The sequence below is a fragment of the Tympanuchus pallidicinctus genome, unplaced genomic scaffold, assembly GCF_026119805.1.
Source record: "Tympanuchus pallidicinctus isolate F22 unplaced genomic scaffold, pur_lepc_1.0 scaffold25, whole genome shotgun sequence".
In the NCBI taxonomy this organism is placed as follows: Eukaryota; Metazoa; Chordata; class Aves; order Galliformes; family Phasianidae; genus Tympanuchus; species Tympanuchus pallidicinctus.
In genome coordinates this window covers 9569852-9594537 of record NW_026294742.1, presented here as the reverse complement: position 1 = coordinate 9594537, position 24686 = coordinate 9569852, and the positions used below count along the sequence as shown (strand labels likewise).

Genomic DNA, 24686 nt, shown 5'->3' with positions numbered 1-24686 from the left:
GCGGCCACGCGCCAATCAGACGGCGGCGCCGCCGCGCGACCGGCCAATGGCAACGGCTAGGCGCCCGTCCCGAAGGTCAGCGGGGCTCCAGCGGGCGGGGCCGGGCGCGCACGTGAACCGTGGAGCGCCATGTTTGGGGGGGCTCTTAAAGGGGCCGCGCGCAGCCGCGCGTCAAATGGGGCGGGGCGCGGGAGGGCGGCCGGCCGCCGCGGGGCTGGCGGAGCCGGCGTTATTTTTATTTGCGTTCGCACGAGGCGCCTTTCTGTGAGGAGCCGCGGCTCCACACTCGGCCCGCGGCTCCCGGCAGGCAGCCCCGACCCCACCGCAGTGGTACGGCCCGAACCGGCCGCGCCGCCGCCGTACGCTCCGGCCGCGGGGCGGGGCGCAGCGTTCCACTCCCATCAAGCACGGCGCGCCCGGCGGCAGCATGGCGGTGAGTGGGGCGGCGTCCCGTACGGCAGCGTCTCGCGGTCCGCTCGGCTCTGGGGGTTGCGCGGGGCCGATCTCACCGGGCGGCAGCGGGGAGCGCGTGGCTCCGGCACCGCCGAGCAGCGCCTTCGGAAGAACCGCGCGGCTCGGGGGCGGAGCGCCGTCCCGCAGCGCTGTGCGGCGTGACGGAGAGTCGCGCCTTACGGCACGGCGTCGCGTTTCTTCTCGGGTGCGGTGCCCGGTGTCGTTCCGTGAAAGAGCCGGCCGTGTTTCCCGATGTGGGGGGGGGGGTTTGACATCGCGATGCTCTGCTGAGGCCGTGCTGCAGTGCGCGCGTCCCGGAGACGTGTTTGCGGTAGTGCTCCGCAGCGAGGATAGCCGGTAACAAAGCGACCTGCGATGCTCTGCGGCCCCGCCGTGTTTGCTGGGCCCTTCGTGCCGACTTCTGTCCTCCCGCGCTTCACAGGAGAGAAAAGGGACGGCGAAGGTCGGCTTCCTGAAGAGAATCGAGAAGGAGATCCAGCAGAAGTGGGACGATGAGCGAGTCTTTGAGACCAGCGCTGTGGACAGGTGCGATCCAAAGAGGTAGCGTTATATTTTCTTGCGTGTTTTATTTTCAATTTTTTGTTGTTTATTTTTATTTATGGAACGTTTCTTCCCATCAATACCCAGGGTAAAAAAAAGTCTTTCTGTGAGTCGAGTTCCTCTGTGGGGTGGCAGTGCTGTGATACATTGGCACCAAGCAGAGGTGGCCTCGTGCTGCTCTGGTCCCAGTGGGGTGGGGCGAGCTGTCCTGCCTTCCTCGGTGCTGTCGGTGCTCCCTGATTTTAAAAGCGAGGCTCTTTTCAGTGACTTCTGCTCTCAGCTGTGGAGGAGCTTTTTCAGTGTGACAAAGTGGGAGGTTAAGGTATGACTCCCCCGTAGAAGCACAGCTCCTTGGTTTGAGGTGAGGCCGTTTGCAGGACATGGGCTTGCTCTGCCTCACCACGAGGGGTGGTTGCACACACAGCTTGGGTCCTGACGCAGGCTGACCTGTTTTCCTTGGCACAGAGATCGCTGTAGACCAGGTGTGTTTCCTGGTTTGATTTCTGCCTGAATAACCCTGAGAAGCCCGTTTAAGCCTGAAGCTGTGGAAATATTGAGTGTGCTTGGCAGCTGAATCCCTCCCTGGTCAATAGAATTGCTATTTTCAGTGTGGAAAGAATTGTGAAACAGTACTAGTAGCTTAAGTGGGTATTGTAGTGAAAAAACAGCAATCTTGGCAGCGTGAGTTATTTCTTATCTTGGTTTAGTTTGGCTTTCCTGTATAATAACCTAAGTGCTCTAACAAACAGCACCTTCTTAAACTGTAATCTTTTCTGAGCAAAGAAATGACTTGGCTTTTGTTTTTGTGTGTTTCTGAATCGGTGGCGTCAGAAGGGTGGGTCCATGCTGTGGGTTGGAGTAGAGTGCAAAGACGGAGGCAGTAATTACAAATGGCCTAATGATCTAGAAATTATGTTAGATGTTTTGGAAGGTCCGTAACCTGTATTCAAAGAGCTGTACAACAATATTATGCTTGATTACTACCAAGTAGTTGTATGCGGTGTTTGAATGGAAAAGCTGAACTCGGTGGAAGATAAATGATTTCTCTGAGCCTTTGCAGCAGTTCATCTGCAGAATCAGGACTAGAACTTTTACAACTGGGAATGTGTTGCATTTAATTCAGAGCTGCTTTGTGATGTCAGTCCTATGAAGCTGTGGGGTTGTTTTATAAGGGGGCAAAACCTGTTGTCATTGCAGTGCTTTAAAATTGGGCTGTTTTTGCAAGATACAGATTATTTTGGTGTCACTGTGTGCTGATAATGTCTGAACGTATAATGATGTTAACTGTGTTATTTGTGCTTTTTTTTTTGATGCTCACTTTAAAGCTGCTTGCATTGGGTGTTCTAATTGTTTGAATTTCTTCCCAGCAAGGGGAAGTACTTTGTTACTTTTCCTTACCCCTACATGAATGGAAGACTTCACCTGGGACACACCTTTTCTTTATCCAAATGCGAGGTAAATATTTTCCTTTGCCAATACCCTTAAATGCTACTTTTGAAATAGCTAATGCTTCTTTGGAGCTAACAGGATGCCTTGCTAAGTACTTTGTAGGCTTAATGATGATGTCTTCCTGCTTTCTTATTTTTCCCACATTTTCAATAGGAATAGTACTGTTTGGGGGGAGAAAAGGATTGCATATAACCTGTGTAGTTCTGGGAAACTGGATTGCAGGTGCTGCTCTTTCAGAGATCAGAGGTGTTTAGGAGATGTTGCTGCTTATTGCTTGTCTAGCTGCTGATTGGCACGAGCATCACAGAGAGCCTTACTGCCCTCTTTGTAAGTACAGTGCTCTGCTTCCTACATTAACAGGCTCCACGAACTCCATCTTTTCTTTGCATTCTTCTGTAGCCTAAAGCAGCCTCCCAGGAAAGGTTGGCAGGTTTGTCCTGATGTGGCCAGGCAGTGCAGGTCTGGTAGCCTCTGGAACCTTCTTTTCCTTCAGCACCTTCATGGGTGCTGCCTGCTGCATGCATCTGCCTTTCAGTAGTTTAATGGGAGGAAGGAATTGTATTTTCTGTTTGGGATGGGTGCTGTTTTAACTTTTTGCCATTCTCTTTTCATTTCTCTACTTTATATAGTTTGCAGTTGGATATCAGAGGCTCAAGGGGAAGAACTGCTTGTTCCCATTTGGTCTGCATTGCACTGGGATGCCCATAAAGGTAGGACTTGCTGAGGGGTTTTCCTTCTTGCTTTCCACTCTTAAAAGTACGTGGAGCATTGCTTTCTGTCAGTGCAGAACATTGTGGCGATTTATTCAAAGCTTTATCAAGAAACCTGGCTTTGTAGGAAAGGTGTGTTCTGTTCTTGAACTGAACTGCAGTATGACTTCCAAGAAAATGAAGTTTTTGAAATTCAGCTGGAGCAGTTCTTTGTTTGAGAGTTGTAGCAGAGATGCAAAGTCATGGCTTGAAGCAGTGATGGGGCACCTGGTGGGGAAGGCAGGCCCAGCCCAGGAAAGCTGAAGCGTGTGCACTGTGCCTCAGTGAGTGGAAGGGCTGGAGCCAGGATCCTCAACTAGAAGGCTCTCCTATAAGTTGATGCAATGTCTGGGAAAAGTTTGTGTTGTAGTGGGAAGCACAGCGTCACAGTAAAAATCAATCCTCGGTAATTGCTTCAGTCATAGATATGGAGAAGTGCTGACAGACTTCCAATAACTCTAATTAGGCTTGTGCAGATAAACTCAAAAGAGAAATGGAGCTGTATGGCTGCCCACCTGAATTTCCTGATGAGGAGGAAGAGGAGGAAGAAAACTCTGCTAGAAAAGATGAAGAGATCATCATCAAAGACAAAGCAAAAGGAAAAAAGGTAAAGTTGATCAAACAGGGATTGGTAGCTGTGCTCTCAGAGCTTCCAGTTGTGTAGCACAGCCTGCTTTCCCTCCTTCACACTCCTCAGAGAGAAACGGGGTGCAGATCTTAAATTGTTTTTCCAAGGCACCTCAGTACTTTTAATGCTGACTTGAGGAAAAATGCATCAGCTGCATGGATCAAGAGATACCGTTTTGTTATGTGAAAACTTTACAGTGAGCTGATGTACTTTAGTGATCATATTAACTTCTGTATTGGGTAGTAACTTTAATAGAGGGGGGAAAAAGAGTGTATCCAGTATTGCCAGTGTGAGAACACGTACTGTATTTCTCACTGCAATTGTCCTCTCAGAGTAAAGCTGCTGCCAAGAGTGGTTCTTCCAAGTACCAGTGGGGCATCATGAAGTCTTTGGGTCTGTCGGATGAAGAAGTGGTCAGTTTCTCTGAAGCTGAGCACTGGCTGGATTATTTCCCTCCCCTTGCTGTCCAGGACCTAAAAAGTATGGGATTAAAGGTAACTGTTAGAAATGCAAAGCTCGGTTCTGAAAGCAGCCATATTTGTATTTATGAATGTGGTTTTGTTCCTTTGGGACTAGAAATCATCTACACAATAAAGACATTATCCCAAAAGTGTTTCTATTATTTATAGAATTATTAAATTAATCTTTTAATATTGATCTTTTAATAGTCTCGTGTGATTAAGAGCTTTCTCATCTACAGAGTGTAACTATGTGTCAGTCGCTCCTTGAAACAAGAATCAGATGAAGAAATCAGGGCATTCTTTCCCTGTTTCCGTATGAAGTTACCATTCTATAATCAGTATTGACAGTAGTAGGAGGAGTAATGATATGATGACACATGAAGATACTTGTCCTACTGATAACAAATGTCTAAAAACAGACAGATATTGAGAAACAGATACTGAAATTCAGCTTTGTTGATTGGTTAAAGCTTCTACCAGACAGTCGGCCCCCGAGGCCTGGACTCACATGTCAGCTCTCAAGGCTGGACGTGCAGGCTGCCCAGTTGCCTTTTTAAGCATGCGCCATTCGTGTGCACTTCTTTTTATTTTAAAATTAGCTTTGCTGTTTTGTCGTTCCTTAAATTTTGTGTTGGATGTGTTTAGTAGAGACTCCTATGCATTTCCAGGTGGATTGGAGGCGTTCCTTCATTACCACAGATGTTAATCCGTACTACGATTCCTTTGTGCGATGGCAGTTCCTGACCTTAAAAGAAAGAAATAAGATTAAGTTTGGGAAACGGTAAGGCTGCATACTGTGAATGTGGGTGAACTGAGTTGGTGACAGATGGAAGCATGACACCATGTTTGTAACTTAGACTGAACGAAAAGGCTTTTATTTCAAATACCCTATTGGTGTAAAAGGCAGGGGGCTTATTGTGCTCAGTTTGTGTTTTAGTTTTACCACAGCTGTCAATTCAAGGTTAAATCAGTACTGACAGCTCATGCAGTAACTGTCATTGGCATCTGTGGACAGTGAGTTGAGCAAAATTTGAGGATATCCTTTGGTTCTCCCTTTGATAAAGGTAATTTTTCTTTATAGTTTATGAACATATACTTTTATTTTTTAGATACACAATTTACTCTCCAAAAGATGGGCAGCCTTGCATGGATCATGACAGGCAAACGGGAGAGGTAGTGTTTTCAGTTGTTTTCATGCACTGCTTGTGGCTCTTATCTACTGAAAGGGAAAAAAAGTGTCTTGGAGCAAAATGTATTTCATGCATTCCAAACTGCCTGTTCTCAATTGTTGGTACATGGGGAAAATTGAGTGAACTATTGAGAGTACTTACCTTAAACTGCAGATGTTTTCCATTGTGATCATTCCCTGTGAGTATTTGGCAATTTGTGCCATCAGCATTGCTGCAGCATATCCATCTGTTGAGACATAAGCTTTTATTTTGCTGCTGAGATAGCTGCTTTCATGAGTAAATTTTTGGACAGATGTATAAAACAGATCCTCTCTCTTCAGTCTGCGTTTTATGAAGCAGTTTTGTTTCAATGGAGTTGTGGTTTACTTTGAAGAAAGCATTGTTGCCTTAAATAGCATTTAGGTTAACTACAGAACAGTTTTTCTTAACTGCTAGAGCAACTTAATGTATTGATTGCTGCTTTGTTTATGTGAACTGCAGGGTGTTGGACCTCAAGAATACACTCTAATAAAAATGAAGGTGTTAGATCCTTATCCAGCCAAGTTAAGGTAAGTCTTGAATTCATAACAGCAAGTCAGATCCCTTTTATGGCCAAAAGTGACCTCAAGTTAGCCTGGTTTGCCTAATGCAGGATTTAATTTCATCCTGTTACTTCTGTCACTTCCTGAATGTTGTCTCTGCTTTGAGCTGCTGTATTTGCTGAGCTGTGTGGAGCACAGAATTGAGAAGCAAGCCCTGCACTGAATTTAATGAGCCAGATAGGAAATGTAACCTGTAGTTCATGTTGGCTTAAGAGCACGTTTGGTGTTATTTACCCTGGATGTTTTTATTTTGGTGACTTACAAAATGCTTTTCCCCCCCCCCACCAGTGGCCTGAAAGGAAAAAATATCTTCTTGGTGGCTGCGACGCTCAGACCGGAGACCATGTTTGGGCAGACCAACTGCTGGGTCCGCCCGGATATGAAATACATTGGCTTTGAAACTGTGAGTGGGGATATCTTTATCTGCACCCAGAGAGCTGCCAGGAACATGTCCTACCAGGGCTTTACGAAAGACAGCGGAGTTGTGCCTGTTGTGAAGGAACTGATGGGAGAAGTAAGCATCTTGTAGCTTGCTGGCCAAGCCTTTTTCTTTTTCTTGTACTTATAAAGGTGGTGGTAGAACTCTACTTAAAAGGAAAATGTAAATGTGGTTTTGGTAGATGAACTCAGCAAGTTTAAATGAGTATCAGCAGGAAGGGCTTAGTGGGGCTGAAGAAATGCTGTTTGTGTAATTATGTTCCTCTGCCCCACACAGGAGATTCTTGGTGCTGCGCTTTCTGCACCTCTCACCAGCTACAAAGTTGTGTATGCTCTTCCTATGCTCACAATCAAGGAAGATAAAGGTAATGTTGCTGCAGCAGCTTGTTGAGATCTGCCTGGTGCACGCTGTGCATTCAGTAAACCTGATATTTTATCTGTTGTATCTTTTTCTTTGTAAAGGAACGGGAGTGGTCACCAGTGTCCCCTCTGATTCTCCAGATGACATTGCTGCCCTGAGGGATCTGAAAAAAAAACAGGTTCATCTCTTCTCTCAATGACTTCTGGTTTTATTTCCTTTCCAAGGTGTGGAGGGACAAAAATGGATATTCAGTGGATAAATCAAAACTCCTTTTAATTGGAGTTTTGCCGTCCCTAACTTCACATCATTGTAGTTAAATGAAGTTAAAACTAGCTGAGCTCAGTCAGGTTTTTTTTTGTTTTCAAGAAGGATTTTGAATGGGAATTGTGTTGCTTTTGTCTTACTGACATTCTTCTTCTGTACAGTGAACTAGAAATGATTCCTGTTGTGGAAATGAATTTGAGATGAGACCTCTATATGAATTTAAAGTGAGTCTTAGAGTAGCTGTTGCTGTTACAGCTTCAGAAGTGCATCACTGTCTGAGCAGCTGTCACTGGCTGCGGAGTTTTAGTTCTGCTCATTCCCAGTGATGTGTTTTTCCCATCTTTAGATACATACGTGGTCTGACAGAGTCACCAGAAAATTAAACAGATGCAAGTCAGATGTGTGAAGTAGTGAGCAGGCAGAAGAGCAGTTTTGTTTGTTTTATAGTAAATTAGCATGTATGCAAAAGACCTTGGGAACAGATTAAAAAACTTCTAAGGTAAATTTCTTTCTTCCATTCATATGCTGTGTTTTTTTCCCCTCTAACTTTCAAAGGCCCTCAGAGGGAAGTATGGTATCAGAGATGAGATGGTGCTGCCGTTTGAGCCGGTGAGTTCACCCACTTGGGTGCACCTGCAGTACGTGTGGTGGCTTTGTGCTCCCTGAGAAACGTGCCAGGATGGTGCCCCTCTTCCAGAACTGTTGTCTGTTTGGCTGGGAAGCTTAGAGTGATATTGTCATGTTTTCTTACAGCTGTTGTATGTGGGCTGTGAAGGGTTGCAGTCAAGATTTTTTTTTAATTCTGTGAAATAACAAATGTACAAAAGCTTTTTTTTTTTTTTTTTTTTTTTTTTTGTGGGAATTACTGCTCTGGAGAATGCAGTACATCATTATCCTGATAGCCTGTTGGTTATAGTAATAAATGCAAATGATGGCTAAATCAGTTTCTGTTGGAAAACATGGATTGCTGTAGAGCTGTCCCAGCGTTTTGTGTTGGCCTTGCTTCCGTGGGCCAGCTGTAGTGCTGGTACAGTGTGATACTGGCATGATGTGAGGAGATAAAAGTGGGTTATTGCCTGTGGGGGAGCAGGTGAGGGATCTCATAGGAGACATCAGGAATTCTTGACCTAATCAGGGAGTTGCACCAATACTTTGTAAATGCCTGTGAAGCTCAATTAGTGATGGATGCTGTAAGTGTGCACAGAGTAGCACGATGCAGTGCAAGTCAGCCATTGCTCTGGCACCTCCTGCTGAGTCACTGGGGCTGTTCAGTACTGGCTCTTGCCCTGCTATCATGCAGTGTGTTTAGGTAATGTTTAGGTAATGTGTAAAAATTGCCTTTTTTCCTTTTGTCATCACTTGTTCAAACTCCGCTGTCAGCTGCAAACCAAGCTAAAAATACTCGTCTCTTATAGAGCACATCTCTTCTGAAGTGAAATCTGGGAGATGAATTCTTGTGTGGATTTTATTATGCTGAGATGATTTGAAATAAATACCCGGTGCTGTTTTGTTAATTCTCAGGTGCCCATCATTGAAATCCCAGGTTATGGCAACCTTTGTGCTCCATTCATCTGTGATGAGCTCAAAATCCAGAGCCAGAATGACAGAGAGAAACTTGCTGAGGCCAAGGAGAGAGTGTACCTTAAAGCATTTTATGAAGGAGTAAGTAATAGAGGTGGTTCTGCTTAGTTTGACTGGGAGAAAAAATTGCCAGGGCAAGAGTTAGAAATAAATAAAAAGGACAGGAAAGGGAGAGGTTTATTTTTCACCATTTTTTGTTTAAAACTTCTGCAGTTGGAAGAGTTGTGTGGAATGGAGGGAGAATGGAGAAGTGAGTGACTTAAAATTGAGGCTCGTAACTTAGTTTTTTTGGAAATGGTCCCATTCTGAGGAGCTGATCAATGTTGTTGCAAGTGTTGATTTGGAAACTGGTATAAAAAGATAGCAGCTTTTTTGTCTGTGCTTACATGATGGCTTACTGTGATGTATTCCTCAGGTCTGTTTTTGTAAGCTGGCAACAATTTGAATTTCTGCCTAGCCCTGTGTGACTGCCTGTGTGCGTGCTGCCATGTGTGCAGTTTATTTTTAAGGAAAAGATTGAGAAACAAAACCAAACAAACCACCCCAACAAATAAACAAAAGTCTCCGAAAAGCAAAAGCTTGCTTCCTATTTTTGCTTGTCAGAGGTAACAAAGAAGTGGCAATTATTGCTGGGTCTAAAACCTACTGCACCTCTTTCTTTTTAGTTTAAAGTGAATAAACTCCTCTGACTCATCTTTTACAGGTAATGTTGGTGGATGGATTTAAAGGACAAAAAGTTCAAGATGTCAAGAAACGTGTACAGAAGATGATGGTGGATAATGTATGTATGCATACCTATGGGATGGATGGCTAAAGCAGAGACCTCTTGTTCTCTGCTTTCTCTCACAACCTTATCTAGGAAATATTTTGGTCTGATTATTGTATTTGATGTACTTGTAAAGATACTGAAAATAGAGTATCTGAACTGTAAGTCATCTTCAAGTGAAAAGTAGAGGGGATTGTTTGCATGGAGATACCCTTTCTGGGGTTCATCAAGCAGAGAAGGAAGAGTAGTAACTGAAAAATGAGCATATCATGTCCAGTAAGATTTTCTGATGAGGACAGCAAGTGGGACAGCATCTGTTAGTCTGTATTTGCCTGTTGTCACAGCATTGTCATCTTCAGATTATAGTAAAGCACTTTGTGGTATTTTGTGCTGCATCAGAATGGATGGGCTGGGAAGGCAGAATTTCAGTTCTACTTTTCTTTGCCTCATGTTTTTTTGTATTAGCTGTGACATGTGTTATACATTCTGGGTTCTGCTATGAATAACTCCTTACCAAAAAGCTCCCACTGAACAGTAATTGGTAGGGAGGTGATTAATGAGTAATTTTTGCTTCTGCCTTCCTTGTCATCGTGCATGAAGATGGTACTCACAAAATTATGTGAACTGACGCATCTGAGAGGTCAAATATCATCTTCATTTTCTGGAAGGAAATGCTGGGGCAGTGCAGTAATGAAGCCATGTAAGAAATGCTGTAAAACAGACTGGAATTAAGAGGATACATATTTTAGTGAAACGTGAGGATTTGCAAGACTTTGTACTTAGATCTTAGCTTTATTGCCCTTTCAGGTGTGTAACATCTCTTGTAGGATGAAGCCATGATTTATATGGAACCTGAGAAACAAGTGATGTCAAGGTCTGCTGATGAATGTGTTGTGGCCCTTTGTGACCAGTGGTAAGTGAAGCAGAGGGGTAGTTAAAAGTCACTGTCAATTTGCATCCTAAGTTATGGTGTTTTTTAACAATAAAATGTTCTGACCGTAGGTATTTAGATTATGGTGAAGTGGACTGGAAGAAACAGGCATCAGAGTGCTTGAAACAGCTGGAGACGTAAGTTATGAAAGCAGATGTGAAGAGGAGTGATTGTTTGGAGGTACTGTGAGGGCAGGGAGGAGTGGATGCTCATAGCTTGGTTCTTCCAGGTTTTGTGAGGAGACGAGACGGAATTTCGAAGCTACTCTGGGTTGGCTCCAGGAACACGCGTGCTCCAGGACATACGGCTTAGGTAGGGAAAGCACTCCTGTTCTCTCCTGGCGCTTTGTGAGCGTGGCATTCATTACATCGTTTGAAAGGCTGAAGTGCTGCCTGGAATCCAAAATGGTGCAGTTAAGTGTAGAGCAGGTTTAACCAACTTAAATCTAGGTCCAACGTCCCTGAGAAGGCGGCACGCTGTATCTTGCGAACTCGTGTGGCACAGAACTTTTTCTTGGGCAGTTATTTTGGAAGGGATTTCAGCAGAAGAAACCTATGACTATTTCTTTAGCATCTCCTTAAGTGATGACTGCGAAGTGAAAGCAGGTGCTGTAAGCAAGGGGTGGTACTGTCTGATACCTTCTGCCTCTTCCAGGTACCCGTTTGCCTTGGGATGAGCAGTGGCTGATTGAGTCTCTCTCAGACTCTACAATCTACATGGCCTATTACACGGTAGCTCATCTGTTACAGGGAGGTAACCTGAGAGGTCAGGGAGAATCTCCTCTAGGCATCAGGTAAGGAGAATGTAACACTATTTTGCCTGTTCAGTTGCGTGCTTCTCTTCTGAGTTGTTCTTGACAAAGACTTGCCAAGCTGGCTGATGCTTTGCTTTTGTGTTTTAAAAGCATCACTGTAGAAAATTAACTTGCTGATTGCTGTGTTAAAGCAGTGATGTAGAAGGAAAAATGAGGGAAAGAGAATTTAGTGCTGTCCCCAGAGAGAAGGGGGGGAAATGTCCTTGAAAGCAGAACTGCACATGAAGTAAATCACCTTTTTTAGTACCTGTCTGGCTTGCCTTGAAATGGTCCTCCCCAGGTGTTAGAGTGACTTATTTCAGTGGCTGCTGAAGTGTCTCAGTTCTTGCTGAGAGACTGCTGTACAGCTCTGAAGAATGTTATGGTTCAGTGTACATAGAGCACAAGATCAAACTCCAGTTTTGTTACTGCATTAAAAGTTGGTAACTCTTGGGGGCGTAGAGCCCTCTGTCCATAGCCCACATGTGGAAACACTGAAGTTAAGAGGGACAAAGCCTTTGTTCTGAAACAGCTCTCAGAACTGCTCTGACCTTTTAGGTGGGATGACTGAACATCATTCCAGTGATGAATATCAGAGAGATGATGAGGCACAGCTGGTCTGGAATTTAAAACAAACAAAAGCCACAGAAAACCCAACCCTGTGGCATTCTTGTCTCGAATCTTACGCTCTAATTTTGCCTATTTGGTGAGCTGCTTTCTGGAGTAGTTCACACATTGTGGAATTGCAACATGCCTTTTTTGATGCTATAACTAATCTGAGAAGCATTTCCAAAGTAATGTGTGTACAAAGAGAAGTAATTCTGAAAGGCTTTCATTTGGGTTTGAACCTTTCTAATTACAGAGAACTTACCAACATGGTAGCCATGCCTGGATGCAAACTTTGTGATCATTCTTAGCACTGAGTTACAGATTTAACACGCTTAAGTATGTAAAATTACAGTGTGCTACTGCATGAGTGGATCACATCTTTCTTCTTACTATTAAGAAATGCTTTTTGCTGAGACTCCGTGGGGTGGGATAAGCAAGGGCTTTATGGCACATTAGTTGCCATTCAGGTAAGCAACCTTAGCACCAGGCGTAGAAGTGAGGACACAGCACACAGTGGTAATTTAAAGCATAGAACAATAAATACCAGAGATAAAGCAGTGGAGTGCTGCACAGAAGGGTGTGTAAGACTGGTGTTGTTGTTGTCTGTCATTTGAACTACTTGTTAATAGGTACAGAAAGCGCTTTGGATCTGGAATGTGTTCTGTCTGCATAATACAGGGCAAACCACCTTGAGAGATGTTAAAGGATGGTAAACATAAGTTTGAAATTATTTGGTTTGAGATACGTGACAGGGGTGGACTCCCCTGAAATAAGAAGCCAGAAATGAAACTGTGTAGAATGAAAACTACTGCTAGTGCAGACTCAGCTGTATCTTCATTCAAACTCGCAGAGCGAATCAAATGAGCAAAGAAGTTTGGGATTACATCTTCTTCAAGGAAGCTCCATTTCCTAACACAGAGATTCCGAAAGAGAAGTTGGACAAGCTAAAGGAAGAGTTTGAGTTCTGGTATCCTGTGGATCTCAGAGTATCTGGCAAAGATCTTGTTCCAAATCACCTGTCATACTACCTCTATAACCATGTGGCAATGTGGTCGGATCAGAGGTAAGTTTGGAAACGGTGCAGAGCAGGTGTGCAGGAGGTAAAGCTGCAGACCCTGCACTGCATGATGTTATGATGTGCAATACTGACACAAAAATCATAGAACCATGGCAGACTCCTAGCAAGGTGCAGTTCCTGTGCATGAGAACACAGTTAATATTTCCTTGAATGTCTATTTAAAAGTTGTATGAAATTCTGCATAGGAAAAGCAGTTTCCTGGTTGTTAGATATTAAATCTGCTTTCTCCACTGACCAACAGATTTGCCCAACAGAAAACAGAATAGCTCTCCCCATTGCTGTCGGGTGGTGTTAATGACTGACTTCTAAATTACCTGAATAGAGGAGGGTGGGGTAAATGAAATATAGGGCTGGATGCCGGGCTCCCTGCTTGGTATTTCAGCAGTGGTGAGCTCTGCCCCTCATGTTGTAGTTCTCCTCGTTTTCAAAGGCACTCCTTGATTTCTTAATTTTTAAGACACCTCCCAGATGCTTTCCTGAAGATTCTACTTAAGGTGTTCATCCCTGACTGGAAAAAAAAAACAGTTTGTTTTTTGAAAGAGAATGTGTTTAATTTGTAATATGCTTTGTATCTTCAAACAGAGAAAAATGGCCGGTAGCTGTTAGAGCGAATGGACACCTCCTCCTCAATTCTGAAAAGGTATGGTGAGGTGTTGTGTGTGAACTTCTTGTGGATGTTCAAGTAGGCCCTTAGCAGACTCAAAAAAAATCCATATGAAGATAAAAGGAGGAAAGTGAAAATTCTGGTTCCTTCACTCTTACCTTCCAGGTTTTCATTTACCAGAGGTTACTGGAGGGACAGAAATTGCTGTTCCTCCATTGCTGCTTCACGTTCTTCTGTTAGCTCTTGTGTCACTTGATTGGTTTAGTGAAGATTTCAGTGAATTTCTGTTATGTTTTAGGATAATGAAAATATAGTAAAACAAACAAAATCATTCTGCCTTTTAGCTTTGAGGCCTGGAGTCAGTATAAGAAGAGGAAATTTTGTGTGGATAACTCGCTAATGCACATGAGTTCTGAAACTGAATTTGAAAGTAGAAGTGCCTGAGCCTAGGAATTTGGCCTTGGAGATTGTCTGATGTGAAACCAAGAAAGCCACCATGATCCTTCTTGAAAAACTGATGCAGGATGAGCTGAAAATGCTGATTTTGAAGTAGTATTTAATTTTCAGGGATTGGATAAGAGTAATTTCTGGAACTGAGTTTTGGTGCCAGTTGTTCCATTTTCCAAGGCCTGAGAAGTTCTGGGGTGGAACCCAAACGACCCAGGAGGCAGCTGCAATTTCCATGAGTTTATAGCTTATGGCTGCCTTAGTCACAGGCTGAGTTCTGTGTTCTGAGCAGATCTGTACTTGTGAAGGTCAGTCTGTTTTTGCAGTGTGACCTCGCTCAGATTTACCAAAGTTCCCTTTCATGAGAAAACGCTTTCCTAGTGTTTTCACCAAACTTTTTCTGTCTTCTTGCCTGTCCAGCAGTGGAGTGGGTATATGAGAAAACAAAGGTGGTTCTATTTCTTTCAGATGTCTAAATCTACAGGCAACTTCCTTACCCTAACTCAAGCTGTGGACAAGTTTTCTGCAGATGGTAAGTATGTTCTGACCTGTCTCTGTTATTTCAGTGATGCCAAAATGATGAGAACTCATGTTTTGCTCTCAGAGGAGCAGTGGGTATATTGGAGTATTGCATTGCAATAAACCTACCAGCTGCTTTTGTTTGAAAAGCTGAGCTGTGTTTAGAAAATTGGGATGTGCATTAATGGAACACCTGTTTAAATCAAGACCTTCTCCCAGGTTGAGGTCTTCTGGAAGGTGCTTATATACACATTGCTATTGGAGATGAAAATACCAGACAAATGCTGCTGATACACACTGTGTTCCTGCATGCCGTGTTCCTCCTTGCAGCCTCCTGGTGGCTCTTTGGTGTTTTCTGTTCCACCTTTGACGATGTCAGGCTCTTGGTTCTTGCTGTCTGTCTGATCTGCTTCCTAAGGAAAGCAGTGCTCATCTCCTTGGGTAAAGTGCATCCTTTGGGGCATGTCTCTAGTTGGCCAGGCAATTTGTAACTTAATTCCACATTCACATTAACATGGAATTAAAAGTTGGTTGTCACTGACTTGCAGTCCCTTGCCTCCTGCACCCCCATCTAGCAGCTCATTGCAAAGCAGCCCTGTCAGCTGATGTGATTTCCCTCAGGAATGCGTTTAGCCCTGGCTGATGCTGGGGACACTGTTGAAGATGCCAACTTTGTGGAAGCCATGGCTGACGCTGGGATTCTTCGTCTCTACACGTGGGTGGAGTGGGTAAAGGAGATGATTGCAAACAGAGACAGTTTAAGAAGTGGTCCTGCCAACACCTTCAATGACAGAGTCTTTGCCAGGTACTGTGTGAAGGCTGCTAATACAGCGTGGTGCCAGCTGGTTTTCTGTTTTATTTCTTTTCTTGCAAGGATTGTCTTTGTAGCAGTCTTATGGAATTCATTAACTTGTATTAAAAAAACATTTTTTAAATTCACTTTCAGAAGAGTTGATGTGACTGTGTTGTGCTGGTGGCATTTGTTGCATAGTTCCACACAGTGCTCCTGTTAAGTGGGGTGGGCTGTGCAATACTGGTGTTTTTACTTTCCTCCCTAGTGAAATTAATGCAGGCATAAAGAAGACAGATCAGAATTATGAGAAGATGTTATTTAAGGAGGCTCTGAAGACTGGCTTCTTTGAATTTCAGGTAAGAGCTCTCGTTATAGAAAAATAATGCTTGACGTTTATTGCGTTGTGTGGGTTTCTTTTGGTCCTGATGTCTGTGATTCTTAACCAGACAGCTGAACTGGAATCTGAGTTATATCAAGAAACAAGACCAATTAGATGGGCTTAATCTGAAACTATGAAGGTCTGTTTGTGGCATTTTGCAGAGGCCTGGAGGAAGACACCTGTGATGTTGCATGTAGGCACCACTGAGAAGAGTGTTTCCTGTCTCTAGGTCCTTTTCAATAGAGTTTTAAGTAATCCAGATAACAACAGAGTTCTCTGCAAATAGTGCTTTTTGATGCACTCCATAAACCACATCCAGAGTGTCTGCAGAAGCATTCCACTTCACTTAATGAGTTACAGACTCTCTTTATGTTTGGGAGTGGAGTTAAATAAGCTGAGTTGTATGCGTGATGGTAGATCGTATTCATTGCTCCTCTTTGTACTTCTTTGTGAGGGCATTTCGGGGTCTTTTATATCTGTCCTAATCAACACTAAGGTACTATTTGTGAAGTGAAGCTGTCAGCTGACATATTTGCAGTCAGATACTTGAGAAAAATGCACTACTTCCAATAATCTGTTACTGAGTTCTAAGCTTCTTACATTCTACAGGCACCTTGGAGCAAACAGCTGGGTGATCTTCCTTTTGAGAGCTTCTCTGTGGCAGTTACTGTATTTATGGTGGTGACGTTGACTTTCTTCCAGGCAGCAAAAGATAAATACCGTGAGCTGGCGATAGAAGGGATGCACAGAGAGCTGGTGTTTCGGTTCATCGAAGTTCAGACTCTGCTCTTGGCTCCTATCTGTCCCCACCTGTGTGAGCACATCTGGTCACTGCTGGGAAAGGTACTAATGGATGTTGGTTTTGTCATTTGGTTCAGATCTGAGGTTTAATTGATTTTTTAGGCTGGTGTCAGACTTGTAGATTTCATTTGTTTGCAAGTAGGAGAAACAGCTGTCCTGTAACGTTGATGTATGCATTGCCATGATAGAATGCTGTGTGTGACAGCAGGTACGTCGAGTTACCCTGCGTCTTTGGTTACTGCAGTGATACGGGTAACTTCAGTGCAAGTCGCTTTGACTAACTTCACACAGGGTGATCTGAAATTAATCTGATCACAAAATATTCCCGCATCTATGCGTGGAACAGCTGCTTTTGTGCTACCAGGTAAATTGGGGAAATGAATCCGGAGAAGTTATGCATCTACGTGGCAGGCGTGCTTGTGTATGTAACACAAATAAATGCACGTTGGCCGTGTTCTTACTCCTCTACAACCGAGTAATGGATGAGTGCTCGTTGAGGTTCATACTGCCTGAACTTGTTTCCAGTCGAGCCAATTGATTGAAGGACCACCAGATACATGCACTGAGATAAAAATGCCCTGTAACTTCCTTTCTTAACAGCCTGATTCCATCATGAAAGCCTCCTGGCCAGAAGCTGGCCCTGTGGACGAGATCTTAATTGGCTCTTCTCAGTACCTCATGGAAGCAGCTCATGACCTCCGACTCCGTCTCAAGGGCTACATGGCACCTGTGAAAGGAAAGGTGGTGTGTAATGGTGGTCTAAGTGTGCACAGCTGGTGATTCTGCATTGCCTCCTCCCTCCTGATGTTATGAATCTCTTCCTTTCCTCAGAAAGGTGCTAAAGAACCTTCCCAGAAGCCTTCTCACTGCACCATCTACGTCGCCAAGAGCTACCCCCCATGGCAGCACACCACCCTGCTGCTTCTGCGCCAGCACTACCAGGCAGGTGTTCTTCTGTGGCTTTTTGGGCTCCTTCTCTGCTTTATCTGTAAGAAAGTTTGTAAGTTGTAACTTGTTACCAAATTACTTACGTGTAAAGTGAGGTAGTTCTAATTTCTTCTACAAATGTCCAATGAATTTTAACACTTAATGAGAACGTTCTGAGGTGTGTCTTTAATTCAACAGTATGTCCTTACTGCTTTTGGCTATTTCTGAGTAAATTGGGCCCGTGTTCCCTTGCATTTGACAGGCTATCCACTTGTAAGTCAGTTCTTTCCCAGCAGTGTTTCTGAGGAAATCTTACTGGCCAAGAGGTTGATGCTGCCTTGCTGCACAAGTGGGCTTAGAGGTGTTTTCTGCTCCTTAAGTAGGCATGTACTGTTGAGTGAGGAGGTTGCAAGAAATATGTTGGAAAGCAATATGTGTCCTAAATGCAAGCGATTCACTTCTCTGGAAGTGGAGAAACCTGTTTCCGACACGGAGACTGCTGGGTGGCTTTTGCCTTGCTGGTGAGCTGCTATCCTCAGCGTTGTAGCTGACACCTTTTGAGTCAGGACTCTTATAACTTGCAGTGTTGAATTAAATCATTATTCCTTGTGTGAAACTTGTCTTTAGAGTATTAAACGTTGGGAGTTCTATAGCATTTCCTGCATCAGCATTAAATTCTGCTGTTCAGTCTGGTTTGCTGAATGGGAGTAATGGCAAATACCTGAGCTGTGAATGTAAAATCAAAACAGTTGAGGAAAATAGTGCTTAAATAGCTGCTCGAGGGTAGACTTAAATATGCATTTAAGATGCGTTTGACTTGATAATTTAGGTACACTAATATGTTGTTGCAGACAAGATTAAAGAATGGCAGTAGATATCCTTGGGTTTTGGTAAATTTTACATTTTAAATACTTCTAAAGGGTAGGAAAATGATTGTGTGGAATCAACGATAACAGTCCTTGAGGGCGTTTTGGTAAAGCATGGAGGATAGATGATAGTAATGGGAACATGTGGTTTGTTTTTTCCTTCTGATCCTTGTACTCAATGGATATCATCACTGTTTAGGTCACCGGAGGTCGGCTGCCAGACAACAAGGTGATTGCCAGTGAGCTCAGTGCCCTGCCAGAGCTGAAGAAGTACATGAAGAAGGTCATGCCTTTTGTTGCCATGGTTAAGGTGAGTGTCAGAGTGCTTTCATGCAGAAGGCTGGTGTTTTCCTGACCTTGCACAGAGTGTTGCCAGCAAGTTGAGGGACTCAGTTCTTCTGCTCTGTTCTGCACTGGTGAGGCTGCACCTGCAGTACGGCACCAGGTTTTGGGCCTCACAGTGCAAGGGAGGCAAAGAGCTGCTGGAGAGCTGCCAAAAATGAGCCTTCAGAGGAAAGAGGGCACAAAGCAGCTGCTATGAAGTTTCCTGCATAAGAGAAATTTGTAAGAAGAGGCAGTATTTTATAGATCAGCTCGTACATTTGCAACGTATCAGCCAAACTTTCAGCCATGCAAGCAGATCAGGTCTGAAATGTAGCTGTTTTTTGTTGTTAGCCTGGCAATTAATGATTCCCTTACATGCAGGGAATGGTTTGGCATGCTGAGACTTACCAACACTTCATCCGTGTGCTTTGAAGGAAGAGCAGTAAGCGACTGCATATGAATACATAGAAGAAACGTGAGCTTAGATTCCCTAGACCAGTATGTTCTCTGAAACAGATTATTCAGCAGTTCCAGGGTATAAGAAGCATTTCTGCTTGTGCTTCCTCTCTGTCAGAAGATCAGGCTTTGTGATTTACTAAGGGAAGCAGTTCACTGTTGGTGCAGGGAATCTTGCATGTTACACTGATGAGGGAACCATGGCTGTGCCAAGAGTGATGAAGCAGAGCTTCAGAGGAGACAGCTGACTGAGTGTGTGGAAGCAAGAGACTAATTAGATTCCAAAGAGGAAGTTCTGTTTTACTCCAATAAATAAATAAAAAGTGGTTGTTATATTGCTTTTAATACTTTGGCTATTGTTACTGTTGCTGTTGGTTTTCTATACTAATTAATTTACCTTTATGTTAACATATAAAGTGGTTGTTATTTCCCTGCAGAGAACTGTTTTATGACTGTTGTGAACGTGTTCAGCTGTTGGATGCTTGTTCTTTATTCTAAACTAGGTCATAAGACTGAATTTCATGCTGTGAAACAGCAGTGAAGTGCTGACTTACTGGGAGAATTCTCAACTCGCACATTAAATGGAGATTACGAGTGACAGAATATAAAACACCTTTTGAGTTCTGTGTTAAAGATGTGTTATAATTGCTCTTACTCCTCCCATCAGTGTCGCCAGCTCCCTGTAGAAGACACCCTGTTACAGGAGAATTATTGCTCCTGTGCCAGCAGAGAGCTCGCGTATTTTAAAGCCTGTTCTTTTCATGACTAATGTAGATAGATTGCAATTTTGAAGCATCATCTTGCAGTCTTAGATGGTTTTAATCCGTTTTTTCTCCTGGCAGGAAAACCTGGAGAAGAATGGTTCGCGTGTTCTTGATCTGGAGCTGGAATTCGACGAGCGGGCAGTGCTCATGGAGAACATCGTCTATCTGACAAATTCCCTGGAGGTTAGCATCTTCTGGTGCACTTGTTGCTTGGCTCTTACTGGGATAGCTAGAGGATCAGCCTCTTCAGTGCTGCTTCTGAAGAGCTTTGCTCTGACCTGTAACCTTGTTTTTCAACTGAAGGAATTCGGACGTGTATCACTGGTGAGAGTGGTCGCAGTCCTTAGCCTGAAGTCCTCAGGCTCTGGCAGTGGCACACGTGAGCTGTAGCAGATTACTTTGTTCTCTTCAAAAGCTGAATCTGGGCAGGGCTGTTAAAACTGTTATGAAGTAAATTGGCAGTCTAGAGGAAGTTATGCTTAGCATGATCATCAGAACACAATGAGGGGACTGCTTGGGCAGGTTTATGAGAAACAGCTTGTTTCAGGAGTTAGAAATTTCAAAAATACAAACCACAGAATTTCATTGTTTTCAGTTGTGCAATATGAAATAAAAGTGGGTCCATTGGATTTGTCCTGTATCAGAGCAAAGTCTAGAGCAAGCAGTGCCTGTTTTAAAACTATCCATAAGTTTGCTTTCTGTGATAAACTGTGGAAGGAGGGAGATGTCCTGCTGCACAGTGGGGCTTTCATGCAGGAGAGAGGCAAGATACGTAAGAGCTGAGCTGCTTTATCACGCAGAGTTCAGCAGGAGCTGCCACATTCAGAACCTTGGCACAGTTGCTCTGTTTCTGGGTGAGGTGGGGGCTGGCTGGCTATGAAAGCTACGTCTTTCTGCTATGAAGGATTTGGGGTTTACTGTGGGTCACTGTTTACTGTGGGGTTTACTGTCAGGTTCAGTGTGAGTGTGCTGTTACTGCAAATGGGCCATGCTGTTTGTTGACCTAGATTAGAAGGAGTTACCTGCACAGGATGTGATTTGGCAAGCCAAGGGAAGCCATCCCTCCCAGCTCTGCTGATCTCAGACTTGGAGGATGTGTGTCAGAGTTCTGTCCTCCTCATTGTCCCCACACCCTCCCCCCAGTGTTAGAAAGGATGATGAGGAACTGCAGCTTATTGAGCAGAGGCCTTCAAGAGCGATGATGTGAACTTTTTGGAGTGCATGGAGGTCTGGTATCTCCTCTTGTTCCCTCTAATATGATCAAACTCCTCTTGATTCCCTCCCCTCTCCCCGCCCACCTTTCCTGCAGCTGGATCACATTGAAGTGAAGTTTGCTTCTGAAGCAGAAGATAAAATAAAAGAGGAGTGCTGTCCTGGAAAACCATTCTCTGTATTCAGAACTGAGGTAACCAAGAGCAACAGAAAAATCCAATGTTCAGATATTGGAGGTCTGAAAAGTGGAGTACAAACCAACCCACAAATACGGCATTTGAAAGTTTACTCGGAGGTGTAAATAGGAATTTGTGCCCTTCACACCCTTCAAAACAGGAAACGTTTACTGCAGCAATTGCTATTTCTTTCCTATGCATACAGCTGTCAATGTGACAATTCTATCTTGGCCTTCAGGCGCTTCAGATCAAATCTTTCAATTGTGCTGGCTGGAAGGCTGTTAAATGAGTGACTTGAGCATCAGTGTGTATGCCTTCAGTCATGTGCCTTGCCTACCACCCTTCAGATCAGGTAGGCTGTGTTCCAGCTAAAACATGGGCCACAAAATAGAGAACTGAGAGCTCTTGATTCTGCTGATCTGAATTTTGCTTCTCTGCTGTTATTCAGAGCTTCTGGCGGTGCTGTGCTTGCTGGAAGGCATCACAAGCTCCCATGTGAAACTTCATTTGCTGAATTCTGTAGTGTCTTAATGTTTTCAGTGCTCTTCTGTCAGTTTACAGTGGGCTAATAATGGCATTCAGTTCATAAAATCAAACACTTAAATTATCCTTTCAGCTCTGTTGTGGAATTCTGAGAGCACTGCTCAGTGAGCGTGAGATCTGTGCAACGCTACAGCAGTAGTAACAAATGTGAATGTTTCTAGCTCTGATACTCTTCAACTCTTCAACAGTAAAAATTTCATGGATTTTTTTTCCTTAGATATGTCCTAAAAAGTCACATACCCTGCAGCTTACATTCTAAAAACTTGTGTAGGTGTTTCTGTTCTGCCACTGGCACTCTGTGCTGTGCAATGAAGGTGATCTGTCTGGAGCACTCGGTGGTGGCTGGTTTGGTTTAGGTGCAGATTTCCTCTGAGCCTTGAATCACAAACGTGGAGCCCCCTCTAATTGTTTGTTAACTGTCTTGCAGCCCAGTGTGTCTGTGTTTTTGGTGAACCCTCAACCATCAAATGGCCACTTCTCTACGAAAATTGAGATTAGGCAAGGAGATAACAGAGAGACTGTGATCAGGCGCCTAATGAAGATGGACAGAGGCATCAAAGGTAAATCCTGGAGCTGACATAATGTGCCGTGCTGGGGAGGTGGGCACAGAGCTGCTGTGTCAGTGGCACAGTGTGGGTGCAGCACAGGTGCAGCCGTGGCTCAGAAAGGTTTCTGCATGGAAGGAAACAGCTTTCCTAAGGAAACAGCAGCTGTGGTTCTGTTGAGGAGTGCAGAAAGTAGGAATGGAGCAAATCTGAATCACCGTAGAGCTGAATGTTAGTGGAAAACTGAGCTGAATCCAAAAGGTTCTGACAGCAGAGAAATCTTTTCCTCATTTTTCTGTATCTTGTGTTTATATTAACGTTTATCTGTCAAACAAAGGTAACCACTGATGGATGGTGATGCACACAGGGGGAGTACATGGTAACTTGTGTGTAGCAAAATGCATGCAAAGGGCAATGTGCTGTACACATAGAGATGTGTATCACAGAATTGTAGGGGTTGGAAGGGACCTCCAGAGATCATTGAGTCCAACCCCCCTGCCAAAGCAGGTTTCCCTACACCAGGTAGGTGTAGATATACATATCTAATGCCCTGCTGCAAGGTGACTATTTTGAGATGATTGGGAAGAAGTGACTCTTTCCAGCTCTGCATCTCTTCCAGAAGGTGTCACTGTTCTGTCGGTGCACAGGAGAGAGAGGCAGTGCTTGGAGGAAGGTGTTGCTGAAAGATCCTGCTTTTTTTTCTGGTCTGCTCAGCAATCTCCTGCTGGTGCGAATTTAAAAAGGAACTGTATTTCACAAAAACTCTCCCGTTCCTTTCCCCCAGTCTCTGAAATTAATTCCTCAAAACAAAAGCACTGCTAAGTCACTCACAGCTGACATGAGAGCAAAAAGGCAGACGTGCTTGGAACGGGGCCGGGGGACTTGGAGATAAAACAGACAGATGCTGTCTCTACAGTTTGCTCTGTGCCCGCTGAATGGCATCTTCTAATGGGCCCAAGTCTTTGGGAGTGTATCTCCGTGGAGAAGATCTCTAGCAGTGCCACGTGTTCAGTGCTGCTGTGCTGAGCTGGGCATCGCGGTCCCTGTGTAGATGTGTCCTCATTAGTTGTGGCTGTATTGCAGATCTCTCCAAAGTGAAGCTGATGAGGTTTGATGATCCGGTTCTTGGGCCTCGCCGTGTTCCGGTCCTCGGCAAAGAAGAAGCAGAGAAAACTGCTATTCCAGAGCAGGCAGTTTTCCACATCGACCTGGCTGAGAAACGTGTGTGCGTCACAGAGAGCGGCCTGAGGAGGGACATCGGTGACACCATGGTGTACCTGGTGCACTGAGCTGCCTGTGTGCAGCTTCATCCCTGGCTGAGAGAGGGAGAGCTCGTGGAGTGACTTTGAAAGTGTTTGTGACAAAGATGTGAATTTGTTCTTCAAAAAAGAAAAAAGCCCACACAAAGAAATGCCTTTTTTGCATGCAAATTTATCTCCACTCTTTAAAATGTGGATATAATGGAATTATTTTCCTTTGGCCCTTTGGGTTTTTTTGAAAATAAACAATTTTCCCAAACAATGTGGCAAATCTTCCTTTCCATCTGGGGCCTGTGTGCTCAGTAGAGTATCAGGCTTAGCACTCCTTTTTCTCCCAGCCAAACTGGGATCCAGGCAGAGCAGTTGGTCATGAATCTCCTCTAATAGACGGGAAAAGTCACTTAGAGACTTTTGTACTTTGCTTTTCAGTGACTGAACAGCACGAGGGTATTACCATATGGACCATCAGGTCAGAATCAGCTCAGCAGTGGTGAGCTTTGAGGTAAAAGCACGAAAGCTTCCATGCTAGGCTTTTAAAATAAAGGCTAAAACCTGATTTTTTTTTTTCCCTCACAAAGCTGTTTATAAATGGCTGCCCTTCCTGCCTGGGCAGCCCTTGTGCCTGGGAGCAGCTCTTCCTGCTCTGAAGCCATGGCTGAGGTTAGGAGCCGATCCTTGGTTACCATTATAAATGATGTATTGTAAGAAGATCCATATGGAAACCATTTGGGTGATGGGAATGGCTGCTCAGCATTGCACGTCGTGCTGCAGCACCGTGTTGCTGATGAGGGATCCCCTTTTGCTCAGGAATTCGGCTCAGAGTTCATTAATCCCCGCAGGTTCTCCTAGCAGAAGAGAGAATTATTGACTGTGGCAGCAGCAGTCTGTGTGGGATCGTTATTTTGTTTAAAGCAGTAGCAGTTTTTCTTCAGTGCTGTCTCCCCACGTCAGAAGCATTGCCTGACCTTTGGTGTGAGTTACTGGGCACAGAGGTGGGCAGCGTTCAGTGCCTCCATCAGCCCTGGGCAGTCAGAATGGGGCTGTGGGGAGGTCAGGGCAGGGTCTCCCGTTGCTCCGTGTGGCACTGGGTGTGCTGTGCTGGCTCTGTGCTCCGTGCAGAGCTTTGAGCAGCCCCAACTTCCCCCCCACTGCAGCTTTTCTGCCACAGGGTGTCATAT

At 44.3% G+C, this 24686-nt stretch overlaps 1 protein-coding gene across 3 annotated transcripts; it reads left to right on the top strand.

Annotated features, from left to right (window-relative positions):
* The first annotated feature begins 284 nt into the window (after positions 1–284).
* Positions 285–23750, top strand: LARS1 (leucyl-tRNA synthetase 1). 3 transcript variants are annotated; one of them, XM_052689551.1, is made up of 32 exons: positions 285–433; positions 896–1014; positions 2382–2469; positions 3093–3173; positions 3679–3819; positions 4173–4334; positions 4970–5082; positions 5411–5474; positions 5972–6039; positions 6361–6586; positions 6788–6875; positions 6973–7049; positions 7691–7744; positions 8657–8797; positions 9420–9497; positions 10310–10395; positions 10485–10550; positions 10643–10725; positions 11068–11206; positions 12666–12878; positions 13476–13533; positions 14413–14476; positions 15085–15268; positions 15522–15612; positions 16338–16478; positions 17037–17180; positions 17268–17378; positions 18429–18539; positions 19852–19956; positions 21083–21178; positions 22132–22264; positions 23333–23750. In XM_052689551.1, the coding sequence occupies exons 1-32, from the start codon at positions 428–430 to the stop codon at positions 23536–23538; spliced, it is 3537 nt and encodes a 1178-aa protein (XP_052545511.1). In that variant the 5' UTR covers positions 285–427; the 3' UTR covers positions 23539–23750. The 3 variants fall into 3 exon arrangements, with proteins under 3 accessions (XP_052545511.1, XP_052545512.1, XP_052545513.1); XM_052689552.1 differs by having other exon boundaries at positions 287–433; positions 17037–17177; XM_052689553.1 differs by lacking the exon at positions 285–433 and adding an exon at positions 657–810.
* The last annotated feature ends 936 nt before the right edge of the window (positions 23751–24686 follow it).

Coding starts and splice junctions, on each gene's coding strand:
- LARS1 (XM_052689551.1), top strand. Junction 3,174..3,678: donor GCACTGGGATGCCCATAAAG/GTAGGACTTGCT, acceptor AACTCTAATTAG/GCTTGTGCAGATAAACTCAA. Junction 6,040..6,360: donor CCTTATCCAGCCAAGTTAAG/GTAAGTCTTGAA, acceptor CCCCCCCACCAG/TGGCCTGAAAGGAAAAAATA.